At 43.4% G+C, this 24,398-nt stretch overlaps 1 protein-coding gene across 1 annotated transcript; it reads left to right on the forward strand.

Moving 5' to 3' along the window:
* Positions 1–1,983: 1,983 nt before the first annotated feature.
* LOC309562517 (membrane-spanning 4-domains subfamily A member 4A-like) lies at positions 1,984–23,374 on the forward strand (the record flags this gene model as incomplete). The annotated part of the gene is made up of 6 exons (XM_082266757.1): positions 1,984–2,244; positions 3,730–3,840; positions 6,387–6,443; positions 12,866–13,009; positions 16,356–16,481; positions 23,279–23,374. The coding sequence occupies 6 exons, from the start codon at positions 1,984–1,986 to the stop codon at positions 23,372–23,374; spliced, it is 795 nt and encodes a 264-aa protein (XP_082122883.1).
* Between the last annotated feature and the right edge of the window lie 1,024 nt (positions 23,375–24,398).

Raw genomic sequence — 24,398 nt, forward strand, 5'->3', positions numbered from 1 at the left:
ATGCGAGGTGTCAGTCTGACACCCTGCATTTCCGATCTCGGTAAAGAGCCTCTGACGGAGGCTCTTTACCATGTGATCAGCCGTGTCCAATCACGGCTGGTCACATAGTAAATAGGAACAGCCGTTGATCGGCTTTCCTTAGTTCGTGCCTGACAGGCACGAGTAAAGGAGCGCCGATCGGCGGCTCCCCTGACAGGGGGGGGGGGGTCGGCACTGGTAATCAGATCATTGATTACCAGTGCAGACCCTCGGGGGGGTGCCACTAGATCCACCAGGGATGCCCACTATGACCCCAGGGATGCCCACTATGACCCCAGGGATGCCCACTATGGCCACCAGGGATGGCAATCAGGGCTCAGGGAGCCCCCCATTGCCCTCCCCATCAGTGCTGCCCACCAGTGCCCTCCCTATCAGTGCTGCCCACAAGTGCCCATCATTGCCATCCTTTAGTGTCGCCCACCAGTGCCCATTATTGCCCACCGCTGCTGTCTATCAGTGCCCATTAGTGCCCATCAGTGCCGCCCGTCAGTGCCGATCAGTGCCACCCATCAGTGCCCATCAGTGCCCACCAGTGCCGCCTATCAGTGCCCATTAGTGCCCGTCAGTGCCACCTATCAGTGCCCGTCAGTGCCACCTATCAGTGGCCATCAATGCCGCCTATCAGTGCCCAGCAGTGCCGCCTATCAGTGCCCACCAATGCTGCATATCAGTGCTACCTATCAGTGCCACATATCAGTGCCTATCAGTGCCGCCTATCAGTGCCGCCTATCAGTGCCACCCCATCAGTGCCACCCCATCAGTGCCTCCTCATCAGTGCCTGTCAGTGCAGTCTCATCAGTGCTCATCAGTGCAGGAAAAAAACTTATTTATTTACAAAATTGTATAACATAAACAAAAAAACTTTTTTTTTTTTCAAACTTTTCGGTCTTTTTTTATTTGTTTAGCAAAAAGTAAAAATCGCACAGGTGATCAACTACCACCAAAAGAAAGCTCTATTTGTGGGGGGAAAATGACATAAATTTGGTGTAAGTACAGTGTTGCATGACCGCGCAATTGTCATTCAAAATGCAACAGCGCTAAAAGGGGAAAATTGGCCTGGGCGGGAAGGGAGGGAAGTGCCCTGTATTAAAGTGGTTAATAGTGGTCAATCAGCTTAGCTATAGGTAGTGTGACTTCAACAAGATTTTTCAGAACTGGTTATTATCAGCACAGGCAGTGGTCCTCACATACCAAGAGTTTTGTAACAGATATCCCATGGGGACAAAAAAAAAAAACTTGATGGGACTTTACTGGCCTAAATAATATTATGCAATCATCAAAAAAAGGTAAGTTGACAACAGAATTGTTAAAAAATTGTAATATATATCAGTATAGGCAGTGTGATTGCCTTGGAATTAAAACCACTTGGAGTTCAGATAGCGTAACCTCAATGCAAAGATCTGGAATTAGCCTTTAGCATCTGTTGAGGCAGAAATCAGAGAATATATATAGAGATGGTGCAGATAGTGTGACCTTTTTCTCTGGAGCCAATATATATTTCCTGAGGCAGATTTGAAGTATACATCTACAGATATCATCATTAATGGTCCAATACAAGGGACCATAGGGTTGTATTAGAATTCATTCTTGAGGCAGAGATCTGTGCAGGTATTAATAATCACTACTGTAGAGAAACTCTAAAGTCCCATTTAAGTGGATAAAATATACACATCTTGATACACATTTTTTTAAAGAATAATTGCCCAACACTCTACAGCCAATATACCATTGAACTTTGGCTGCTCACCTGCTGAAAAATGAAAAACATGCAGACCTGTAAACATGTCCACTCCCAACCACTAACCACAACAAATGACTTGTCCATATTTTATCATGACTGCATTTGCATTTTTTAAATAATTGCATGTAATGTGTACCATAATATTCCCTCAGTTCATCTGGGTTTTTATTTCTTGTATTTTCTTTAACTAGTGAGGCTTAAAAATGTCTTCTACCCAGTACGACAACAAACCACAAAATAATAACTTTGCACGACCCAATCCTTCTGCTCCCCCACCTGCCCAGTGGAATGTTCCTCCAGGTGCCCCCGGATATAATTTATCTCCTAACTCTCAGATGTGGAATGCCCCTCCTGCAACACAACAGTGGAACCCCCATGCTCCTCAGCAATGGAATATACCCCAGATGACCCAGTCAACTATGTTCCAGCAAGAATTTCTGAAGGGTAAACCAAGAGCCTTGGGGGTAAGTGTGGGTGAAAAAAAGATTTTTCTGTGTTTTGCAAGCACTTGCTCCTAAAAGATGTTCAGTAGGTTTGGATGAATGTGTTTACCTGAACTGAGTGTTCAGGAAGATTCATAGGTAGCCCTATATTTGTGAAAGCTCTACTAGACATTTTGATTTACACCTCCCTTGAGGACAGCTTCTCTACAATTTACTTCGTATGCCTACTATGTACACCCAGTTAAGGCTGCCATGCATTACTCTCTAATGGGGGAAATCAACATGATTGTGCTTTTTTAATGAATGGCAGCAAAGAAAACACTGATGATCCTCGGTCTTGATCACATTCATTATTGTGTTACTTAAAGCGAAGTTCCACCCAAAAGTGGAAGTTTTGCTTATCTGCTTCCTCCCCCCTCTGGTGCCACTTTCAGCACCTTTCATGGGGGAGGAAGAAACGGGTACCTGTTTTTAACAGGCAGTTGTCCCCACTTCCGTAAGACCCCGCCTCGGTGAGGTCCCTCGGAAGTTCGGCCCCCCTCCTCCTTCCTCCGCCGCTGGGCCAGTTAGAAAGTAGGGAACCAGCTGTGAACCGAAAAGGCTTCACTGCCGGTATCCCTTACCACTAAAGGCACCTGAAAATTGTCTGGGGTGCACACATCGCGGGATCCCTAAACAGGTAAGTGTCCTAAAATTAAAAGTCAGAAGCTACAGTATTTATAGCTGCTGACTTTTAATTTTTTGGTGGGGGGGGGGGGGGGAGTCGAAACTCTGCTTTAATAAGTCTGACTTATTGTGACACAATAGGGCAAGTCCACTCTGCCGGTTAATAAATTGGTAAAGGTGACTGACAGGACCCAACCTTTAACTTTTAGATCTCTGACTCATGTGTGGATGGGTTCCAATGGAGATCTGCATTATCTAGTAGTAGAGAATGCAGGGGTGATATATATAATAAGAATGTACTACATTTTCTTATAAAATGTTGCCCTAATAGGAAAGTATAGTATCTTCTTACTGGACATAGGACATTATAGGGAGGGAACACCGTGCCACAGTTCCTTGCACTGTTCATAAATAAATAAAATCTACACTAATATAGATCTTATACAATCCTAAATTAGTCTTCCAAAGTTTGATTGAGTAGTAAAACAATCTGCTGAAGATCAGCTGTTTACATTGCAAGGTCTGAGAAAGTCTTTCTGTAGCAGATCTTACCATCTTCCAATCCTGTGAAATTTGATGTAAGTCTTAACTGTCAGTTTAAAAACATGGTGGCAAAGTAGGAAGGTCTGCATACACTATGATCACCTGGTCTCAGTTGTACATGGCTGGGTAAGCTTTATGGGCTCCCCAGGAGTAGAGTTGGTTTACAACTGCATCTTCTGTGTAGTGTCACAGGCTACTGGATGAAGATATATTAATTAGCCATTGTTACCATTTTTTAATTTTTACATAGAAGTGTAGTCAGCATGGAAAATAACTGTCTCGTTGTTATTATTTTAGATTATCCTGATCGTTGTGGGCATCGTACACATTGGCATGGGTATTGGTCATTTGTTCACGGCATCCTATTCTGCAAAGCTCAGTGGAATCTCATTCTGGGGAGCTGTTTTTGTAAGTGAAAAAACAATGTATAATGTTTGCAAGAAATCAACATTTTATGTTTTTAACTTGGGAGGTGTCAATTTAATACATACACTTTAAAACAATGCATATCTGGTGCTGTGTCTAGGGAACTACCATACACATCAGGCATTATGCCATAGGAGCTGCCATACACACTAAGCACCTCCCCTGAGGAGCATCTGGTATCCATCTATATAAATGTACACCCATATAGAATAGAGATGATTTTTGGGTGAAAAGCTATAGTAAACTCTTGCCAAATGGAACAAAAGAACCTTTCCACCTATGCAGCCCATGGAATGCTGACTCAACAGCTGAGTTCCTGTCCAACCACAATCCAGTCCAAGAAATTTAAAAAACACTGGAGTCTGACTATGATCCTCTTTGATTTTATTGTTTAAAATCATGCTCCTGGTATTTTTGAAAAAACCCAACAGTGCCGTGCTAAAAACATGGAAACAAGTCAGATTACTCTAACGTATAAAGTGCTACAGGTAAGCATTTCAATCAGCAAATATAGTAGTGCAACGATCAATCAAAGTGCAAGTGCAAAATTGTGCAATATAGCAGTCCAACCCACTGAGCTAATTCCATGATATTGCGCCCATTGGAGTTTGTTATGTGATCACAAGCCTACTTATTACATGGAAAATGTAAGTTGTATTGGATTGCCAGCAACTGTTTTTGCACACAGTAAGCGCAGTAGTTTTTTCTATACTTTCACTCCTGGTATTTTTGTATGCTACTGTAGCACCCTCCTAGGTAGGTGCTAGAGATAGAGTATAGTTTTTAATCCTTTCTGCTTACCAGAGGGATTGCAGGTAAATCTATATTGTTCTCTGCCTACCAGAGAGCCGGATCTGCTAGGGAGGTCTGCTCATTGTGCTCAGTGCAACTCAGTTTGTCTGAAGAGTGTTTCACACTGGTTCAATAGGGAGGCATATTGGACAGTGGGACAGTGGGAGGAAACCTGACAAATGAGTGCGCAGGCATTTAGTGCAGCCCTGGTGATTTGGCAGAGGAAAGTGCCTCGGTGAATGCTGGGATACTGTATAAATGACAGGAGAACATGTGCTCGGGGTCTTTCAGCTGTAGAAGTTGCCATGTAGCCTCAGGTAGTCGACCTGAGGGCCTAAAGAGCTAGAGAGGAACTGAACCCGGAGGTCCTGTAAAGCTGACTGGAAGGGAGGCACTGGAAGGATCTGAATCGGCATACAGTGAGTACAGATCTGTGTGAAGGGTCCTGACCTGAGGGGGGGGGAAGCACCCCTGCAGCTAGAAGAATCAGTGGACAGGTGTCAGTAAAGAGGATACTAGAGAGTATCCTGAGCAGAATGTAGATCACCAAGACTAGTGCTGGAGAAAGAGCAAGGAGACTTAACTCTTTCCATACATGTGGCAGTATGAATTAAGCAGTGTAACTGCTTCCATAAGCGTGGTGAGGCCAAGTGAGAGCTGTCCTTATCCAATGTATATAGTTCCAGTTGGAGTATCCCACTTTTCCCTTCTCCCATCCAAGTTCCACAATAAATAAAAAACAGTCCAGGGGATTTTTTCTTTTTTTTGTGAGTAACAAGCCATTGGGAGTAAGAATGAATGCGTGAACTACCCCTAAGTGACTGTGTGCAGGTAATCAGAGGGGGCCCAAGAAGTCATCATACAGCAACCCTACGGGGACAGTGCTAAACTACTGATTTTTAAACAAGGTCAAAGAGGATCATAATCACAACCCAGCATTTTTTCAGAACTTTGCAGAGTGGAAAAATGAGCTGCTATTTCTTACTTATCTAAAAATGCTGTCTGTCTGTCTATCTGTCTCACAGCACATAGCTCAGATCAGTATACTTGTTCAATAGGTTCATTATGACCACAACAAGTGTTGAGCCACAATTCCACTCACATGACGAAGCCTTTCAGTTAAAGTATTTTGCAAAAAAAAAAAAAAATATTTGTTTATGCCCGAGAACTGGAACTGAAGTCAGAGGTCGCTCTGGTCCTCCAAGGGCATAGAGGCGAGTCTGGGCCATCTTGCCCTCACTGGACATTCTGCACAGCAAATGGCTGCACCAGATTGCTTCCGGGTGGGGGACCCATCTACCGCTGCCTCTAAAAGTGATCCTGCAGCGAATGTCCCCTTGGGATCACTTTTATCCTATGTAGATGCAGAATTGCCCATAGTAAAAAATTATATTTGGACTGCTGCCATAACACTGGAATTAAATGTCAAAGTAATGACGTATTTTTACTATGGGCCTGTCAGCAAGTGGCAATGAAGCACTGTATTTAGATCATGGCATTCAAACAGCACCATTTATTGGTTAAAAAAAAAAAAAAAAACCTTTGTACAAGAAAAACCCAAGGCTATGATATTAGTAAAAAGAGGTCCACCATAAGGCCAAAAATATAGTAAACTAAGAAATGCCTATTGGTTACCATAAATTAATTCATATAATTCAATGAAAGCCTTACACTGAGGATATCAATTAGTGGAAATAATAATACCCCAAAATAATAATTCTTCTTATATTTTGCAGAACATCATTGCAGGGTCTTTGTCAGTGGCCGCTGTATCCAAGCCTTCCATGTGTCTGGTAAGTGAACCAATATAATAACCAGTGGTGGGATTCAACAATTTTAGTAACCAGTTCCCCTTTCAATGCAGAATGACAAGCGTGCCCTCTTTCAATGCACAGAGACCAGCGTGCCCCCTTCAATTCAGTGACCAGCGTGCCCCCTTTCAATGCAGAGAGACCAGCGTGCCCCCTTTCAATGCAGTGACCAGTGTGCCCCCTTTCAATGCACAGTGACCAGTGTGCCCCCTTTCAATGCACAGTGACCAGTGTGCCCCCTTTCAATGCAAAGTGACCAGCGTACCCCCTTTCAATGCACAGTGACCAGCATTCCGCCTTTCAATGCACAGTGACCAGCGTGCCCCCCTTTCAATGCATAGTGACCAGCGTGCCCCCCTTTCAATGCACAGTGGCCAGCGTGCCCCCTTGAAATGCACAGTGACCAGCGTGCCCCCCTTTCAATGCACAGTGACCAGCGTGCCCCCTTTCAATGCAGAGAGACCAGCGTGCCCCCTTTCAATGCACATTGACCAGCGTGCCCCCCTTTCAATGCACAGTGACCAGTGTGCCCCCTTTCAATGCAAAGTGACCAGCGTACCCCCTTTCAATGCACAGTGACCAGCATGCCGCCTTTCAATGCACAGTGACCAGCGTGCCCCCCTTTCAATGCATAGTGACCAGCGTGCCCCCCTTTCAATGCACAGTGGCCAGCGTGCCCCCTTGAAATGCACAGTGACCAGCGTGCCCCCCTTTCAATGCACAGTGACCAGCGTGCCCCCTTTCAATGCAGAGAGACCAGCGTGCCCCCTTTCAATGCACATTGACCAGCGTGCCCCCCTTTCAATGCACAGTGTCCAACGTGCCCCCTTTCAATGCACAGTGACCAGCGTGCCCTCCTTTCAATGCACAGTGACCAGCGTGCCCCCTTTCAATGCAGAGAGACCAGCGTGCCCCCTTTCAATGCACAGTGACCAGCGTGCCCCCTTTTAATGCCCAGTGACCAGCATGCCCCCTTTCAATGCACAGTGACCAGCGTCAGCGTGCCCCCTTTCAATGCACAGTGACCAGCGTGCCCCCCTTTCAATGCACAGTGACCAACGTGCCCCCTTTCAATGCACAGTTACCAGCGTGCCCCCCTTTCAATGCACAGTGACCAGCGTGCCCCCTTTCAATGCAGAGAGACCAGCGTGCCCCCTTTCAATGCACAGTGACCAGTGTGCCCCCTTTTAATGCCCAGTGACCAGCGTGCCCCCTTTCAATGCACAGTGACCAGCGTCAGCGTGCCCCCTTTCAATGCACAGAGACCAGCGTGCCCCCTTTCAATGCAGAGATCATCGTGCCCCCTTTCAATGCAGAGACCAGCGTGCGGCGTGCCCCCTTCAATGCAGAAATCATCATTAGTGCCCCCTTCAATGCAGAGATTATCATTCATGCCCCCTTCAATGCAGAGATCATCATTTGTGCCCCCTTTCAATGCAGAGAACAACGTGCTGCGTGCCCCCTTCAATGCAGAAATCATCATTAGTGCCCCCTTCAATGCAGAGATTATCATTCATGCCCCCTTCAATGCAGAGATCATCATTTGTGCCCCCTTTCAATGCAGAGAACAACGTGCTGCGTGCCCCCTTCAATGCAGAGATCATCGTGCCCCCTTCAATGCAAAGATCATCGTGCCCCCTTCAATGCAGAGTGAACAGCGTGCCAACCTGCCAAGCCCCCCAGACCAGTGCACTTGACTTACCTGTTGTAGCGGTGGCTTCTTCTCTTCAGTCCCTGCATCTCCTCGAGTTCTCCCGTGTCCCGCCTCCTTCTAGGCCAATGGCATTTGCCGAGAAGGAGGAGGATCTGTGTGACAATAGCGGATTTTCATTCGCTATTGTCACACAATGGGTGGGCTCGGGCGCACTGCTCTGTGCCCCGGGTCCACCCTTTCCTACTAGAACCAAATTGTAATAGGCGGGGAGTTAGGGACTGTATGGGAGGTGGCGGCCTGGAGGAGAAAGGGGTGACTTCACTGGTTGCTAGACGCTAAGCGGCTCTAGCCTAGCAACCAGTGCAGTGTGTGGGCTTCGGCCGCCTCCCTGCAGAGAGACAGCGCCGACAGAGGACATAGAGAGCAGCAGAGCGGTCAGCGGATCAGGAGGATGATATACAGATGGTCAAACTCACAAGGTGGTTCTGCGAACTTGCAAAAATTTAGTAACCGGTTCTATGGAACCGGTGCGAACCGGCTGAATCCCACCACTGATAATACCTCCTTATACAAAACTGAGTTCTGATTGCTTATATTGTCACAGCGCATGCTAAAAAGTCAGCACACTTAAAACCGCCATTGATGGTGGCTGGGCTGTGGTTGTGTCAAATCTCCCTCTGGCCTTTTATATCTCCTTGAAGATCATCCTAATATATTTTGTGTATCCACGTCTATTCCACCCTGATCTTGCTGTGGGATCTCACTCCACATCTATCAGAAGAAGGATTTACACACTTTAGGCATCATTCCAGCCATATTATATTCTCCTGTAAGCATGTTCATTGTGTTTGACTGACAGCACTGTATAAAGCAGTAATGTGGTGGGTGTCTCAGAGCACTGACACTCCCTCTTACAATTTGAGTACTGTTGTACAGGGCATTACAGAAAGCTAATAGACAGATTAAAGGGTTTTAACTACCTGGTTTAATTAAAACATGCATAAAATGATTTTGTGGTGAATGCATAGAGGAGTGTTTATATTCCTTTTTTTTTTTTTAATTGTGTCTAATTGGGGAGATTTCTCTTTACTTACTGATCTGTAGACAAGACAGCAAATATGAGGAAATCTCTCCAAAGTGATAGAAATGTCCTATTAGACAGATGTCTCCAATAGAAGATTTCCCCTGTATTCCTGTTCTAGTGACCACTCAGAATTTAAGGTTTACCCTCATGTTCAATCCCAGGGACAGTGGTCATTGAGATAAATAGAGAGAGTGAATCCACCTGAATGGGATACTGGTAGCAATACAATCTTCTAACTCATCACTGCTCTATCCAAAGCTAAAACATGCAAAATTGGCTTTGGATACATTTTAAAGTTTAATATTGTATTTCCTGGTTTAGATAGGAAATTCAACAAGGAGAATGAGGCACCCTTGATAAGGCAGCAGGTGGGTGAGAATAATTCCTGATCAGTGAATTCACCATTGGAGTGACCAGGGTTTTGATTGTATAGCTCTTGTACTGAGAACATAGTTTAATTTACCTTCTAGGTTTCATATACCAGTAATACATACAGATGGGACACTACTGAGTGGAAGCCATTAAAGACACAAACAAACATCACATACGTAGATTGGGTCTTTGGTTGGGTTGAACTCTGATCTTTAAAAAGATTCCCTAATGCTGACCTCATAGCAGTCACCATGCTGAATATAAAAAGGAAGGGGATGTTTTCTATGTATCATGGTCCCTCCATAAGCAAATATCAGTTTTAGAAGACCATATAGATGCCACCATCCTTATACTGGAGGAACAAGATCTATCAGGAAAACCAAACTTGACCGAGTGCCATTTCTTTTTTGGTTAAGGGGATCAGCTGAGTTCTGGAGATATCCATAATTATCCTAGACGTTGCCCAAAATTAACTTGGAATTTCTGGACAATGATCCTCTAATGTCTATATTTTTACAATAATGTAAACATGCATGAAAGCTGTCTACTAAAGCCCAGTGAGGGAGTAAAACAGAATAAATGGATGGATGGAAACCCAAAACTATAAATGTATTCCGATAAGCATAATTTCATTTTTGTGAATCTGATGCAAAGTTCCTTCCGTGAAAATTCTGCCAATAACAGCACTACCTGATAAAGGAAAAGGAATTGGCAGCGCTCCAGGTTGAGTCAAAATCCAGATTTATTGACTGGACATCCAAATTATGACAATCGTGACAAGGTAGACGCGTTTCACACACTGACTGTGTGCTTAATCATTCATTAATCATTAATCATTCAATCATCAGCCTAAAACAACACTAAGCCACCACTTTGCAATTAGCCGTTGTCAGCCTGTCATGCTCACTCAGTTGGCCATTGGACTGCCTAACAGACCTGCGGAAGGCATGTACAATCCTGATAGGATGCCCAAGGACCAACCGAAGGAGCATGTGTCGTACAGTGACAATGCTGCTGCTGAAAATAATGCACTACCTCCTATCTGCAAAACCTCACTCCCTTTCACGTCATCATCTATCCAGGGAAGACCCTCTACCATGACGACATTTGAGCGGCCCTAGAAATTGGTTCTCCCTACTGTTTAGAAACGTAGACAAGGAGGCTGAATAACTAAAGGAATTGAAAATGTTCACACAATAAACTGTGCGTGAAGATTTACAGTACTTCAATCAGGGGCAGATGAAATAAGTAAACCAGGATTTTCTTGTCACAGGATTGGAAAATCAAAGTGAAACTGTGAAAATTCTGCCTCAATCTTGCTCCCCACAGGGACCCACATCTCCTGCTATTCCATTCCTTTGATGTGTTAACGTTGAGCCTTTCCAAACCACAATCCCAGATTTTACTCAGGAACAAAGCATGGCTATATACATGTTACATGGTAGCCAGGAGAGCTATTCTAGCCAAATGGATTACACATTCCCCTCCTTCGCCTAAAGATTTGAAGGTGGGTCTGACTAATCTATGTGAAAAAGAAAGGTTGGACCTAACGTTTTGTGCTCAGTGAAATGCCTAAAGATTTCACCAAAAGTGGCTGTCAGGTCACCTGTGGCCAGGTGACAACTGCACCCTGTTGGAGGCAGGGGTGCACCGCAAGGTAGTGAACCCAGTAGCTGACTGCTGCGGATGGACAGAAAACGTGAACCCAAGTTTCCCCAGGGTGCGGAGTCTAAGACCCAGCAGGTGTTCCTCTAGTGGTGAGGATGGCCTTGGCTGCAGCTGGGTCCAGGTCGTGGCCCCGGGGTCCCCCGGGTCACGCTCCGTAGGGAGAGAGGGGAAGCAGCCACTCAGGACACAAGGGATAGTAATGAGTAAGCCGAGGTCGGGACAACAGGCAGACGAGGGAAACCAAGGGACAGGCCAAAGGTCAGGGTCACAGGCAAACAGGAGTAGTCAGAGACAAGCCAAAGTCGGTACACTGGAAGGTAGATCAAGCACACGGCAGACAGGAAACAAGAAACAAACACTGCTGAACAGCAAAGCAGACCTGCAGTGCACTGGTTAATATAGATTTCCTGTGATGGCCTGGGGTGGGGCTGAACAGGAAGGAGAGATGATAAAAAGGAGCCAGAATGGGAATCTGGCCTCTAATGCAGACATGAAGGAGCAGGTAAGCTGCCAAACACTATAGCAAGCCCATGACAGTGGTCTTCTTTCCTACAGCTTCGCCCCACATCTCTGGAACCTCGGACTGGTTCAAAGAGGCCCCTTCAGCTCGCTGGTACCTAACACAGCCATTGAGCCATCTCTGATGAGCAAACTATACTAAAAGCTGTCATTACCTAACTACTCCTCTTTCACCCCTGGCTTATAGTGTGATGGGCAGCCAAAAAGCTTGATCTCAAATCTACCTCCACACTTGGAGAGACCTTCACACCAAACTTCCTTATATAGCACTAACTTCTTAGATTCAGCAAACGGAAGAGACATACACCAATGGCATCATAAGTCCGCAGCCATGGACCAACTTGTGAGAGTCCCATTCACTACTTATTCGGTTGGCTCTACTATGCTATTAGCATTGTACTTTCTCTATGGAGGCATCGCACCCTCTTTATTATATTTTCCCATCCTGGATCTTACCCCAGTTATCTCCTCCAATGACCACACTTAAAACATGATCATATAGTTACCTTTTTGTTCACATTTAAAGCAATGTCATATTGTGCACTGTGTTTTTTATCTTTCCAGGGACCCACCCTTTCCCCCCTACCACCCCTCCCCCTTACCCATTCTTATCCCACCATCTCTCTTCTGTTCAACCCCCCCCCCCTCCTTTCTATCCCCAGTTCAATTGCCATAGCATTTTTCTTTAGCTATGGCATATGCAAATCATTGTACGTTTATGTTCTCATTTCTGTAATGTTTTCTTTTGGAAAATCAATAACATTTTCCTAAAAGAAACTGAAAATTCTCAAATCTTTTAGTAAATCAGCCTCAAAATGTTAGTGTATGCAGAGAAGTGCAATACTCTAGAGCCAGGTTCCTTACTGTATGATGGACCTGACGCTGCTGCTTCTACAGTGTAGATCAGCAAAATGCGGCACATACACAAGCTAGTAGAAAGGATTTTATGGTTCTTCCAAGACTACCTAATGCCTGTTTTCCCCTGGTATTATGGCGTTACAATTAGAAGTTGACAGTGTGTATTCTGCCCGAAACAAAATGCAAAAAGATCAAGATGAGCTTTTAAGCAAAGTGTCTTAATGGTTTTTCTTTTTTTTTTTTTTACAGATACAAGGCTCCCTGGGCTTGAGCATTATAATATCCATTATCTCTGTACTTGGACTAATACTGAACATTGTGGATTACTTTGTTTATTATTATTGCTACAATTATTCGAATTCTTATTATTATTATGACTGTACGGGTTTAATTGTAAGTATCTATCTATCCATCTATCTATCTATCTATCTATCTATCTATCTATCTATCTATCTATCTATCTATCTATCTATCTATCTATCTATCTATCTATCTATCTATCTATCTATCTATCTATCTATCTATCTCACCAGCTAGTGAAAATACTTCACTAAAAACTAGCAATAGTTCAATAGCATACTTACAGTTTTACCAACCATAAAAATGTTTTGGCATTAATCTAAGAAGGGCACATTTCGGATTTTTATAAAGACCAATCAGCCCAGGCTCCTTAAACTACCCAAAGCTAAGCTATCCCCCCTACAGGTTCTTACCTCCTGCTTAGCTCTGTCCAAGGCTCAGAGGACTGTAATTCAGCCACTCTGATACAGTGAATATCTGACTAAATTAATTTTATGTCCAGTTTGTGATACATACACACCTCAAAGGAGGCAATCCCATCAAAATCCCCTTCATATATGCCTGTTAGCCTTGGTTTATTATGTCCAGTGTAGCGTTCACCCCCTGAGGGACTGCTGAGAATGCACCCAGGTCTCTCTTGCTAATACAGAGGCTGCTGTACTGATATCACTGGCTAAGTATAGGGGATGTTTTTTGTGGATTTTATTTGCAGAAACTTGAATAGGAGGGCATAAGGTGGCAGGATACTCGAAAACGATATCAGAATCAACAGGAAGACAAACATCTTAGCACAAACGCTTATAGCTGCAAGCACACGTGAAAGTTCCAAAAGCACGTCTGACTCACAATGTCCCAGGAACTGACTGCCTTCCAGCTTCCACATGACACTCTTTAGTGATGGAGACAAAAGATCCCTCTCCAGACTAGAACTTCAGGATAGTGACCTTCAACACAAATCCTTTAGTAATCTTCTCCGGGCCGTCAATCGAGCACCTGCTAAAGCTCAGACTGTAATTTCTTGTCTTACTGGGTATCTCCCAAGAGCAGCAGCCCAAGGAGAATTCAAACCCTCTCTGTAGTGGAAAGAACCCACTGGAAAGGCCTCCCAAATGTTTATCGCCTTCCTCAGCTACCTTCTGGGTGCCTCCCCCTCCCCTAGGGATTGGTCAAAGTCTGATAAGAATTAATAACTGAGTGATTGACCCTCCCTGTTCTGTATTCTGATTGCTCCCTCCAGAAACAGACAGAAGCAATCAAACACCCAGACTATCAAACGTTGAGTAGACATAAAAAACTGATGCTTGCTCCACTGACTACAGTGAAGCCAAAAACGAAATTTAGCCCAACAGAGGCAGGGAGATATACCAGGAAAATTAATAAAATGTATTTTATTTTATTTTTTATATTAGGCACATCAAAATGGACCTGTTCACTGTATTTTTTGTTTACAGATTAAACAATGCTTTTAAAAATCGAGTCATCGCAAAAGTGCTATTTTAGTCATAGGTGGAGCCAGGTGGGTTTAGCCAGCTACTGGCTTCCTAAAACTGAAGTTTAGATGAAAAAACAAAAAAACAAAAAAAAAAAACCCTATATCTCTAGTTACATCATATGTCTGAAATGAGGAATGTTCCACACTGTGAAGGCAGCTGGATCCTGGAGAAATGATTACTGCATGGATGCCCCGTCTTCTTCCTGGCTCTAGACTTTTAGTGCTGCAATGGTTATCAGTTTTGGAACTTCAAGCAGAACAGCAATACAGATGGTCTGATGGGGACACACCCTCCTTCTTCCTCCTCCCTCCTCCTTCTTCCTCCTCCATCATTGAGAAATGTTCCTTTACTAATCACACTGTTTGTAACATAATCTAGGAAAGGTGGGGAGAATCCTGTGACTGATCAAATGCCAGGACCTCTCCCCGCAACCCTGGCCACTGGTTGTGAGGGTTTGTGGCATGGTGGAGGAGGGCTTTTCAGAAGCCACCTTTAATAATAATGTGGGAGGGGATAACAGTGATATCTTTGCCTAGATTTGGCCAGTGGAGTCACTGCTATTCCTGCTCCTTTGCTTACGTGGGGGAGATTTCCAGTGGCGTCAGCTGTTTCTAGGTAAACTGTGGGTGCAAGCACCAATTGCTTCCATAACCACTTCTGGGCTGAAAGGTTTTACTCCCTTAAAGCGGTAGTATCTTGCTTTTTTACACTTTTACATACAGGTAAGCCTATAATAAGGCTTACCTGTAGGTACAATTAATATCTCCTAAACCGGCACGGTTTAGGAGATATTTGCAGTGCATGCAGCCGCTCACGCGAGCGGCGCATGCGCTCTGAAGGTCCGGGGGGACCTTCAGTTTTGCTTGCCGGGAGCTTGCCGAAAAATCACTCCCGCGTGCATGCGCGGGAGTGACGTCATCGCGGCTCCGGCCAATCACAGCGCTGGAGCCGCCGAACCCAGAAGAGACGGCGAGGGATCATGGCGGCGCCCGCAGCGACGTCCGTCGGGGCTTCGTTCTAAGGTAAGTAATACATAATGAGCTAGTATGCGATGCATTATGCCTTTGTCTTGCAGGTGTTTTTTTTTTTTACATTTTGGGTTTACAACCGCTTTAATGACCAGGCCATATTTTGCGATACGGCACTGCATTACTTTAACAGAAAATTGCGTGCAAGGTGCAACGCTGTACCCAAAAAAAATTGATGTACTTTTTTCCCCAGAAATAGAGCTTTTTTTGTGGTATTTGATCACCTCTGCAACTTTTATTTTTTTCACTGTAACAAAAAAAAAAACGACAATTTTGAAAAAAAAAAAAAAAAACAATAAAAAAAATCAAAAAGAAAAAAAAAAAACAATAAAAAAAAATTAAAAAGAAAAAAACTGTTGTTGTAACTGATTAACAATTGGTTCTCTAGATGTACGGTTAGATAAATGGCTCTATATTTACTTCAACTGTCCAATAAAGAAGCATTACAAATACCGCTTCTATACAGTATATGATGCTTGGCTCCCGCTGATGGTAGGGCTAAATGGGCTAAAGTTAGATCATCGCTACTGTTAACCATTGTAGAACCCGAAGTTCAGAGACAGGAAGAGGACAGACATCCCTGCAGTGAAGATTTCTCCCGGATACAGCTATCACCACAAGGGACATACTTCATTACAAGGCAAGTGATGTTACTAAAGCTGTAGGGAGTTTTTTTTTCCCCTTCAAACTGCAACTGTAAATGTACTCCAAAGAGATGTCCATTTTATAATTCCCGACTCTCTTTCTGATCACTGGGAAGTTTTGAGTGTTCCAGCTATTCTTCCTAATAGCTCTATAAAATAAGTCCTCAAGGGAAAAAAGAGACTGTCAGGTTGTGTAACTCTACAGGATCTACCAAACTCTGAAATATCAATTTTGGGTCTACTCACCCGCTAATGTGTTTATTTGCATGTACAGGTTGGAGGCCATGTTATCCGTGGAATTTTCATTCTTACATATCTGCTGCAGTTTTCCGTTTCCGTTAGACTTTCTGTGTTTGCCTGTCGGGCCCAAGCGCACTCAACTCCAACATCACCTGCTCAGGTAAGTGGCAGAGAAGTCATCTCTTTTTAGGTTTGCAGATCTTTAACACAAAGTGATAGGAGCCTAGTGCAAAAGCAGTAGCGTAACTGTGCATGCATTTGTGTGTTGGAGTGGCACTCATTTTAAATGGAATTCCAAGTCACATCCATAACACAGATACACTATATATTTCACAAATGCCTTGCAATGTGCGGCAAAAATATGCAGCCAGACATTTTTGGTCTTTGAGGTGTGTTAGAGCCCAATAATTTTGAATAGGTTGCCTGACACAATGCGCTAAAATGTGTCTCAGTGCACAAAAAATCACATTTCCTGTGGCTCACTACAATCTGTTGTAAAGTGGCCTTCAAAGTCTTCAGTTCAGTTCTTTTACATTGATAACTAATGTTAGATGATATCACAATTTTTATGGTCTGCCTGCAGTTATAATTCATTTTAGGAATATTGCTGAAAATTATTTGGTAGGGGATCGATAACAAAATTGTCTGTCCTTGGTGTAAAACCCTGTATGCTAGGTACGTCACATTACTTTTTTTATTTCAAATTTTTTTCAGCTTTTTAAAAACACTAATGTACCATGAGCTGTAGGTTGAAATTGCTATGTAATTATATTCTTTATTTCAAGAAAACTCTCAGTTACAGAGCCATTGAGAAACATTAATATACCACCGGTCAGAAAATGTTTATTATTATTATAATACAGGATTTATTTAGCGCCAACAGTTTGCATAGCACTTTACAACATGAGGGCAGACAATACAGTTACAATACAATTCAATACAGGAGGAATTAGAGGGCTATGGCAAACACAGCCACTGTATATTGTCCTTCGTATATGCATTATGTTTATTGCATGTGTATACCTTTAACCACTTGCCGACCGCCGCACGCCGATCTACGTCGGCGGTCAGCCCCTCACAGGCAAAGTAACGTAGGGCTACATCACTAGCTTGTGAGGGTCTAGGGAGCGAGCGCGCGCCGCCGGAGGCACGCTCCCGCGTGGTCACGGACCCCCCCGTGCGTGTGACCACGATGTCTGCCGGCCACTCTGCGATCGGCGGGGGAGAGGGAGAAAGTCAGGCAGCTTGTGTAAACAAGCTGCCTGTCATTCTCCCCTCTGTATGAGAGCTGATCACATGAATCTACTATGTAGATCCATTGATCACTCTGCATACAGCTGAAGCCACAGCCAATCACAGTAAGAATCACGCCCCTAGGGACACACACAGCCCCTCCCTCTCAAATAAAGTTAACCCCTTCACTACCAGTGTATTTTTACAGTAACAGTGCATATATATAGCACTGATTACTGTAGAAATGTCACTGGTAACCCCAAAAGTGTCAAAAATGTCAGTCAAGGGTCCGATCTGTCCGCCCCAATGTCGCAGTACCGCAAAAAAAATCGTAGATCGCCGCCATTACGCGTTAAAAAAAAAAACAACAAAAATGACAAAAATCTTTCCCTTAGTCAGTAAACGCAATAACTTTTGCGCAAACCAATCAAAATACGCTTTTTGCGATTTTTTTTACCAAACATAGGTACCATAAAACAAATTGGCCGAAAATGTTAAAAAATTTTGATTTTTACATTTTTTTGGGGGGGAATTTCATATAAAAAAAGGGAAAAATATTGCTATTTTTGCAAAATTGACGCTCTTTTTTTGTTTATAGCGCGTGATCAAAAAATCGCACAGGTGATCAAATACCGCCAAAAGAAAGCTCTGTTTGTGGGAAAAAAAGGACGCCAAATTCGTTTAGGTACAGCGTTGCACGACCGCGCAATTGTCCATTAAAGTCACGCAGTGCCGAATCGCAAAATACCCTCCTGGTCGTTTAGCAGCCAAATCCTCCGGGGCTTAAGTGGTTAAGAACCAAGTGTTTGGAGTGTGGTTTATGTGGAGAGAGTGGGACTATCATATGTCTGAGCAGTGTCCCTCAGGAGATGGGTGGGGGTTTGTTATTGTTAAATACCTGCCTTCTATTGTCCTATTGTTTCTGTCTGGCAGAGTAAGGTATTATGGGATGTTCAGCTTCATGTGTGGAATGTCTCAAAGAGGGAGGGGTTTTGACTGAGTGTAGATCCCTGTGTTTTTCAATAAACAAGGCAGTCTAGTTTTGACCTCCAAGCCATGTGTCGTCTGGTTATTGGAGGGTTGGGAATATTATACGCTACCAGGATTATTGTATGCTGTGCCTGACTACCAGTGGAGATATCGTGGATCATACTGCTACTCCGCTACAAGGGCCCTGCTTGGTAAAGCTTACAATCTAGGATGGAGGGTCAAATGAAACAAAAGGTAATAACTGTGGGGGGTGAGCTGATGGAGAAAATAAAATACAGTTGTTAGGTGTGGGTAGGATAGGCTTCTCTGAAGAGGAGGGTTTACAGGGATTGTCTCAAAGTTAATAAAGTAGGAGATAGTAGGACAGATTGGGGTAAGGTGATCCATAGGATTGGAGAGGCTCTGGAAAAATCCCGGAGGCGAGCTTTGGAGGAGGTGACGAGGGAGCTAGACAGCAGGAGGTCTTGAGAGGAATGAATGGAACGATTAGGTTGGTATTTTGAGACTAGGCTAGTGATGTAGCTGGGGGCTAAGTTGTGGATGACTTTGTAAGATGGATTAAAGGGGGGGGGGGATAGCCTATGTAAAGGTAAGCCAATGAGAAGGGAGTTGCAGTAGTCAAGGCAAGAGATGACCTGAGAGTGAATTAAGAGCTTTGTTGTCTCATTGGTTAGAAAGGGGAATATTTTGGAAATGTTGTGGAGGCTGAGGTGGCAAGATTTGGACAGTGATTGGAAGTGGGGCTTAAAGGAGAGTTCAGAGTCCCGGACTACTCCTGGGAATGGCATGCGGGGATGGGCTGATAGTTGTCCCATCAATTTTGACAGAGGGATCAGGGGAAGGGGCACGTGTTGGACGAAAAATGATAAGTTCGGTTTTGGATAGATTGAGTTTGAGGAAGTGGTGTAATATCCAGACTGATATATCTGCTAGTAAATTAGTGATACATGAGAAGACTGAGGGAGTGAGCTGAGGGGTAGAGAAATAGATTTGGGTGTCGTCAGCATAGAGATGGTATTGGAGACCAGCTGACCCAGAGAGGAGGTGTAGATTGAAAATAGGAGAGGTCCAAGAGCAGAATCTTGGGGGGCCCCAACCAAGAAAGGAAGAGGAGAGAAGGAAGTAGAATTGTAAGTAACGCTAAAGGTGCGATTAAGTGGATAAGTGAAAAGAAAACCAGCAAAGAGTACAGTCACAGAGACCAAAGACGTGGAGTTCTTCTAGGAGGGGGTGGTCACCTGAATCAAAGGCAGCAGAAAGGTCCAGGAGAAGTAGTACAGAATAGTGTTGAATAGGTTTGGACGTTAGTAGATCGTTTGTTAGTTTTAGGAAAGCAGATTCTGTGGAGTGTTGAGGCCGAAATCCAGACTGAAGAGGATCAAGAAGACTATTCTCAGCAAGGTGATCACTTAGTCAGTTGTAGATCAGACGTTCAAGGAGTTTGGATAAAAAGTGGAGCAAGGAAATGGGGCCTAGGTTGCAATGAACATGAAACAGACAGGATGTACAACACTGCAATCCTTATATCCTAATATAATACCCAATACCCCCATGAAACTTCCAAGTTTAAGAAAGAATTTCAGAAAAAGTTACCTACAAATAAGAGACCTGATGATCAAAATATATGAACAGGTTTCCTTTTCTACCAAATAGTCCATCAAAGGTCAGAAAGGCACTCAAAACCTAGAGATCAAATTTTATCAATGATAGAAATCAAAATCAACAAACTCAGGGGTACAGAGGACCGTTAGGACATAATAATGGGGGAAAAGCAAAAGAAGGGGAGAAAGGGGAGAGAGGATGAAGGGCTTATAGGACCCTTATCAGGGCCGTTTTTTATCGAGTGGGCACACCTGAGCACTACCCAGGGGCCCTAGGTGCACATCAGGGCTGGTCAAATTTAGGGGGGAGCTGCTGGCAGTGCTGGGGTGGCATGGTACACTGCACTGTACATACAGATTACCTAACTGTATTTATGTTGGCAGTGGCAATCACCTGTTGCCTGCAATCCCCAAGTAATCATCATTGCTGATTGCTGGTCTCTCGATTTGCCGCCCAGGCAGGAGTCACGGGAGTTTGTGGCTGGGATCGGATGCACTGTCACTTATGATCCTCAGACATTCATCCATTGATCAGTGTCTCTAACAGGCCCTTTTGTTGACCACCTTAATGGAAAGCTATCAATCTTCTCTTCCTGGAGGCACATTTTAACTTATATAAAAACTTCAAATACAATATATAAATTTTATCAGTTCAAACACTCTGGAGGTCCAGGGAAAGCATTTGCCATACATATGAGACACCTGCACATCATGGCAAAATTACTTCTCCTGTGCTAAAAATGTCACCATTCCCCTCGCTGCTTCATCCACTAATGCAGCCATTTTCTTGACAGCTTCATCTGCATCCTTTTCTTTAACTTGGATGGCTTCTGTTGATGTAAAACGTACTCATGCGCTCTGGAGTTAAATTGTCTTGGAGCCAGCCTCCATTTTCAACATTTCTAAGACCAAGAGTGCACATTGTTCTTGTGCTGTAATATTTTGGCAGAAAACCAAGCAAAGTGTACTTCTTAGCATTTATTTTCTGTAGTTCCTAAATGGCATTTTAATTTACAGTCAATTAAAATATTGAAAAGTGTATTTCTTCTTACTATTTATGGAAGGAATATACTGAAACAAGTTAACATGAGATTCAAAAGTAAGTCTAGTCAAAGTGTTATATACAGTGGGTACGGAAAGTATTCAGACCCCCTTAAATTTTTCACTCTTTGTTATATTGCAGCCATTTGCTAAAATCATTTAAGTTCATTCTTCTTCCTCATGAATGTACACATAGCACCCCATACTGACAGAAAAACACAGAATTGTTGACATTGTTGCAGATTTATTAAAAAAGAAAAACTGAAATATCACATGGTCCTAAGTATTCAGACCCTTTGCTGTGACACTCATATATTTAACTCAGGTGCTTTCCATTTCTTCTGATCATCCTTGAGATGGTTCTACAGCTTCATTTGACTCCAGCTGTGTTTGATTATACTGATTGGACTTGATTAGGAAAGCCACACACCTGTCTATATAAGACCTTCCAGATCACAATGCATGTCAGAGCAAATGAGAATGATGAGGTCAAAGGAACTGCCTGAAGAGCTCAGAGACAGAATTGTGGCAAGGCACAGATCTGGCCAAGGTTACAAAAAGATTTCTGCTGCACTTAAGGTTCCTAAGAGCACAGTGGCCTCCATAATCCTCAAATGGAAGACGTTTGGGACGACCAGAACCCTTCCTAGAGCTGGCCGTCCGGCCAAACTGAGCTATCGGGGGAGAAGAGCCTTGGTGAGAGAGGTAAAGAAGAACCCAAAGATCACTGTGGCTGAGCTCCAGAGATGCAGTCAGGAGATGGGAGAAGTTGTAGAAAGTCAACCATCATTGCAGCCCTCCACCAGTCGGGGCTTTATGGCAGAGTGGCCCGACGGAAGCCTCTCCTCAGTGTAAGACACATGAAAGCCTGCATGGAGTTTGCTAAAAAACACCTGAAGGACTCCAAGATGGTGAGAAATACACTTCTCTGGTCTGATGAGACCAAAATAGAACTTTTTGGCCTTAATTCTAAGCGGTATGTGTGGAGAAAACCAGGCACTGCTCATCACCTGTCCAATACAGTTCCAACAGTGAAGCATGGTGGTGGCAGCATCATGCTGTGGGGGTGTTTTTCAGCTGCAGGGACAGGACGACTGGTTGCAATCGAGGGAAAGATGAATGCGGCCAAGTACAGGGATATCCTGGACAAAAACCTTCTCCAGAGTGCTCTGGACCTCAGACTGGACCGAAGGTTTACCTTCCAACAAGACAATGACCCTAAGCACACAGCTAAAATAACGAAGGAGTGGCTTCACAACAACTCCGTGACTGTTCTTGAATGGCCCAGCCAGAGCCCTGACTTAAACCCAATTGAGCATCTCTGGAGAGACCTAAAAATGGCTGTCCACCAACGTTTACCATCCAACCTGACAGAACTGGAGAGGATCTGCAAGGAGGAATGGCAGAGGATCCCCAAATCCAGGTGTGAAAGACTTGTTGCATCTTTCCCAAAAAGACTCCTGGCTGTATTAGATCAAAAGGGGGCTTCTACTAAATACTGAGCAAAGGGTCTGAATACTTAGGACCATGTGATATTTCAGTTTTTCTTTTTTAATAAATCTGCAACAATGTCAACAATTCTGTGTTTTTCTGTCAGTATGGGGTGCTATGTGTACATTCATGAGGAAGAAGAATGAACTTAAATGATTTTAGCAAATGGCTGCAATATAACAGTAAAGAGTGAAAAATTTAAGGGGGTCTGAATACTTTCCGTACCCACTGTAAGTATATTTACTGGGTAAAGTTGGCACAAAGAAAACTGGAAACAAAAGTGATATTGACCAATTAGATTTAATATTTTATTCCCTGAAAGGAAAAAAATGAAATAAAATAATCTGACTGGTTATTACAATCAAAATCTTTTATTTTTGTTTCTATTTTTTCTCAATTTTTTAAAAGTACTGTGATTTGTTAGAGATATATTTTATATGAGTGCATTGCTGATACTGGTGACAAGAGGGGAGAATTTGCTCAAAACATTGATAGCTATTTCTATGCTGCACCTAATCTGCAATACAACTCTCTGTGTGTGTTACTTCTATGCATCTAATATATTATATTCACTTTTATTATATATTATATTTGTTCCCAGGTATTTGTGTTACAGAACAGTGCTTCAGTTTTGCAACCAGTTCCTGGATCCTATCCTACCTGCCCTCCTCAACAACCACCCCCTTACATGACATAAAGTGAGATGGGTGGTGGACCAACAGAATAATAGAATCCCTAATCTTAAGAGACATGACTTTCCTTTACTCCTTTGTTTAAATACCCCTTCCTTTTCATATAAAATGTGTAATTTATTTAGATGTTGCCCATTTGTAAAGTTTGTGAAGGAAATATGTCGCCATGGACTTACAGAACTAAGAAAATACTGGGGAAACGAGGATAATTCAAATACTGAAAATAGAATTCAAAGAGACAATAATCTTGTTTTCCAACAACAGTTGTAGAAAATGTGGAAAAATATCTTATGGCTAGAGAAGAATTGCTTTTGTCTATGTTGCATTTGGTTTTTAAAATTTGCATTTAATAAAAACAATGACTTGTTTTTTTTTAATTTATCATGTCTTGGTTTGAATGTCTTCGTATGGTGTCAATGGCTGGGAGAGGGAGGAGTAACTGCTCTGTAGTATCCACACCCCTTCTACAGACATTCCTCACTCAAGTTTCTCTGTCCTCTTGAATAGAGATGTCCCAAACTATTCGCCGGCGAACAGTTCCCGGCGAACATCGCTTGTTTGCGTTCGCCTCGGCGGGCGAACATATGCGATGTTCGGTCTGCCCCTATACATCATCATTGAGCAAACTTTGACCCTGTACCTCACAGTCAGCAGACACATTCCAACCAATCAGCATACCCTCCCTCCCAGGCCCTCCCACCTCCTATAAAAAAGCAAGGGCAGCATCCATGTTAGATCATTCTGAAGCTGCAGTGTTAGTTAGAGCAGGGAAAATGCTGCTGCTGAATTAATAGGGAAATCATTAGCTAGGCCAGTGTTCTGTGTCCACTCCTGCTGTAAGGACAGCATCCTGAAAGCACCCCAAAAAGACCTTTTTAGGGCTGGTACATCAGTCTGCTTTTATTTATTTTTTTCTATATATATACCGACTGTACTGTGTGCACACCACTCATATCGGGTGGCACAGTACCTTGCAGATAAAAAAGTCATTTCATTTTTACCCTTTAATATAATTGAAGTTGCCTGCCA

This window comes from Pelophylax lessonae (genome assembly GCF_965119305.1).
Source record: "Pelophylax lessonae genome assembly, chromosome: 9".
NCBI lineage: Eukaryota > Metazoa > Chordata > Amphibia > Anura > Ranidae > Pelophylax > Pelophylax lessonae.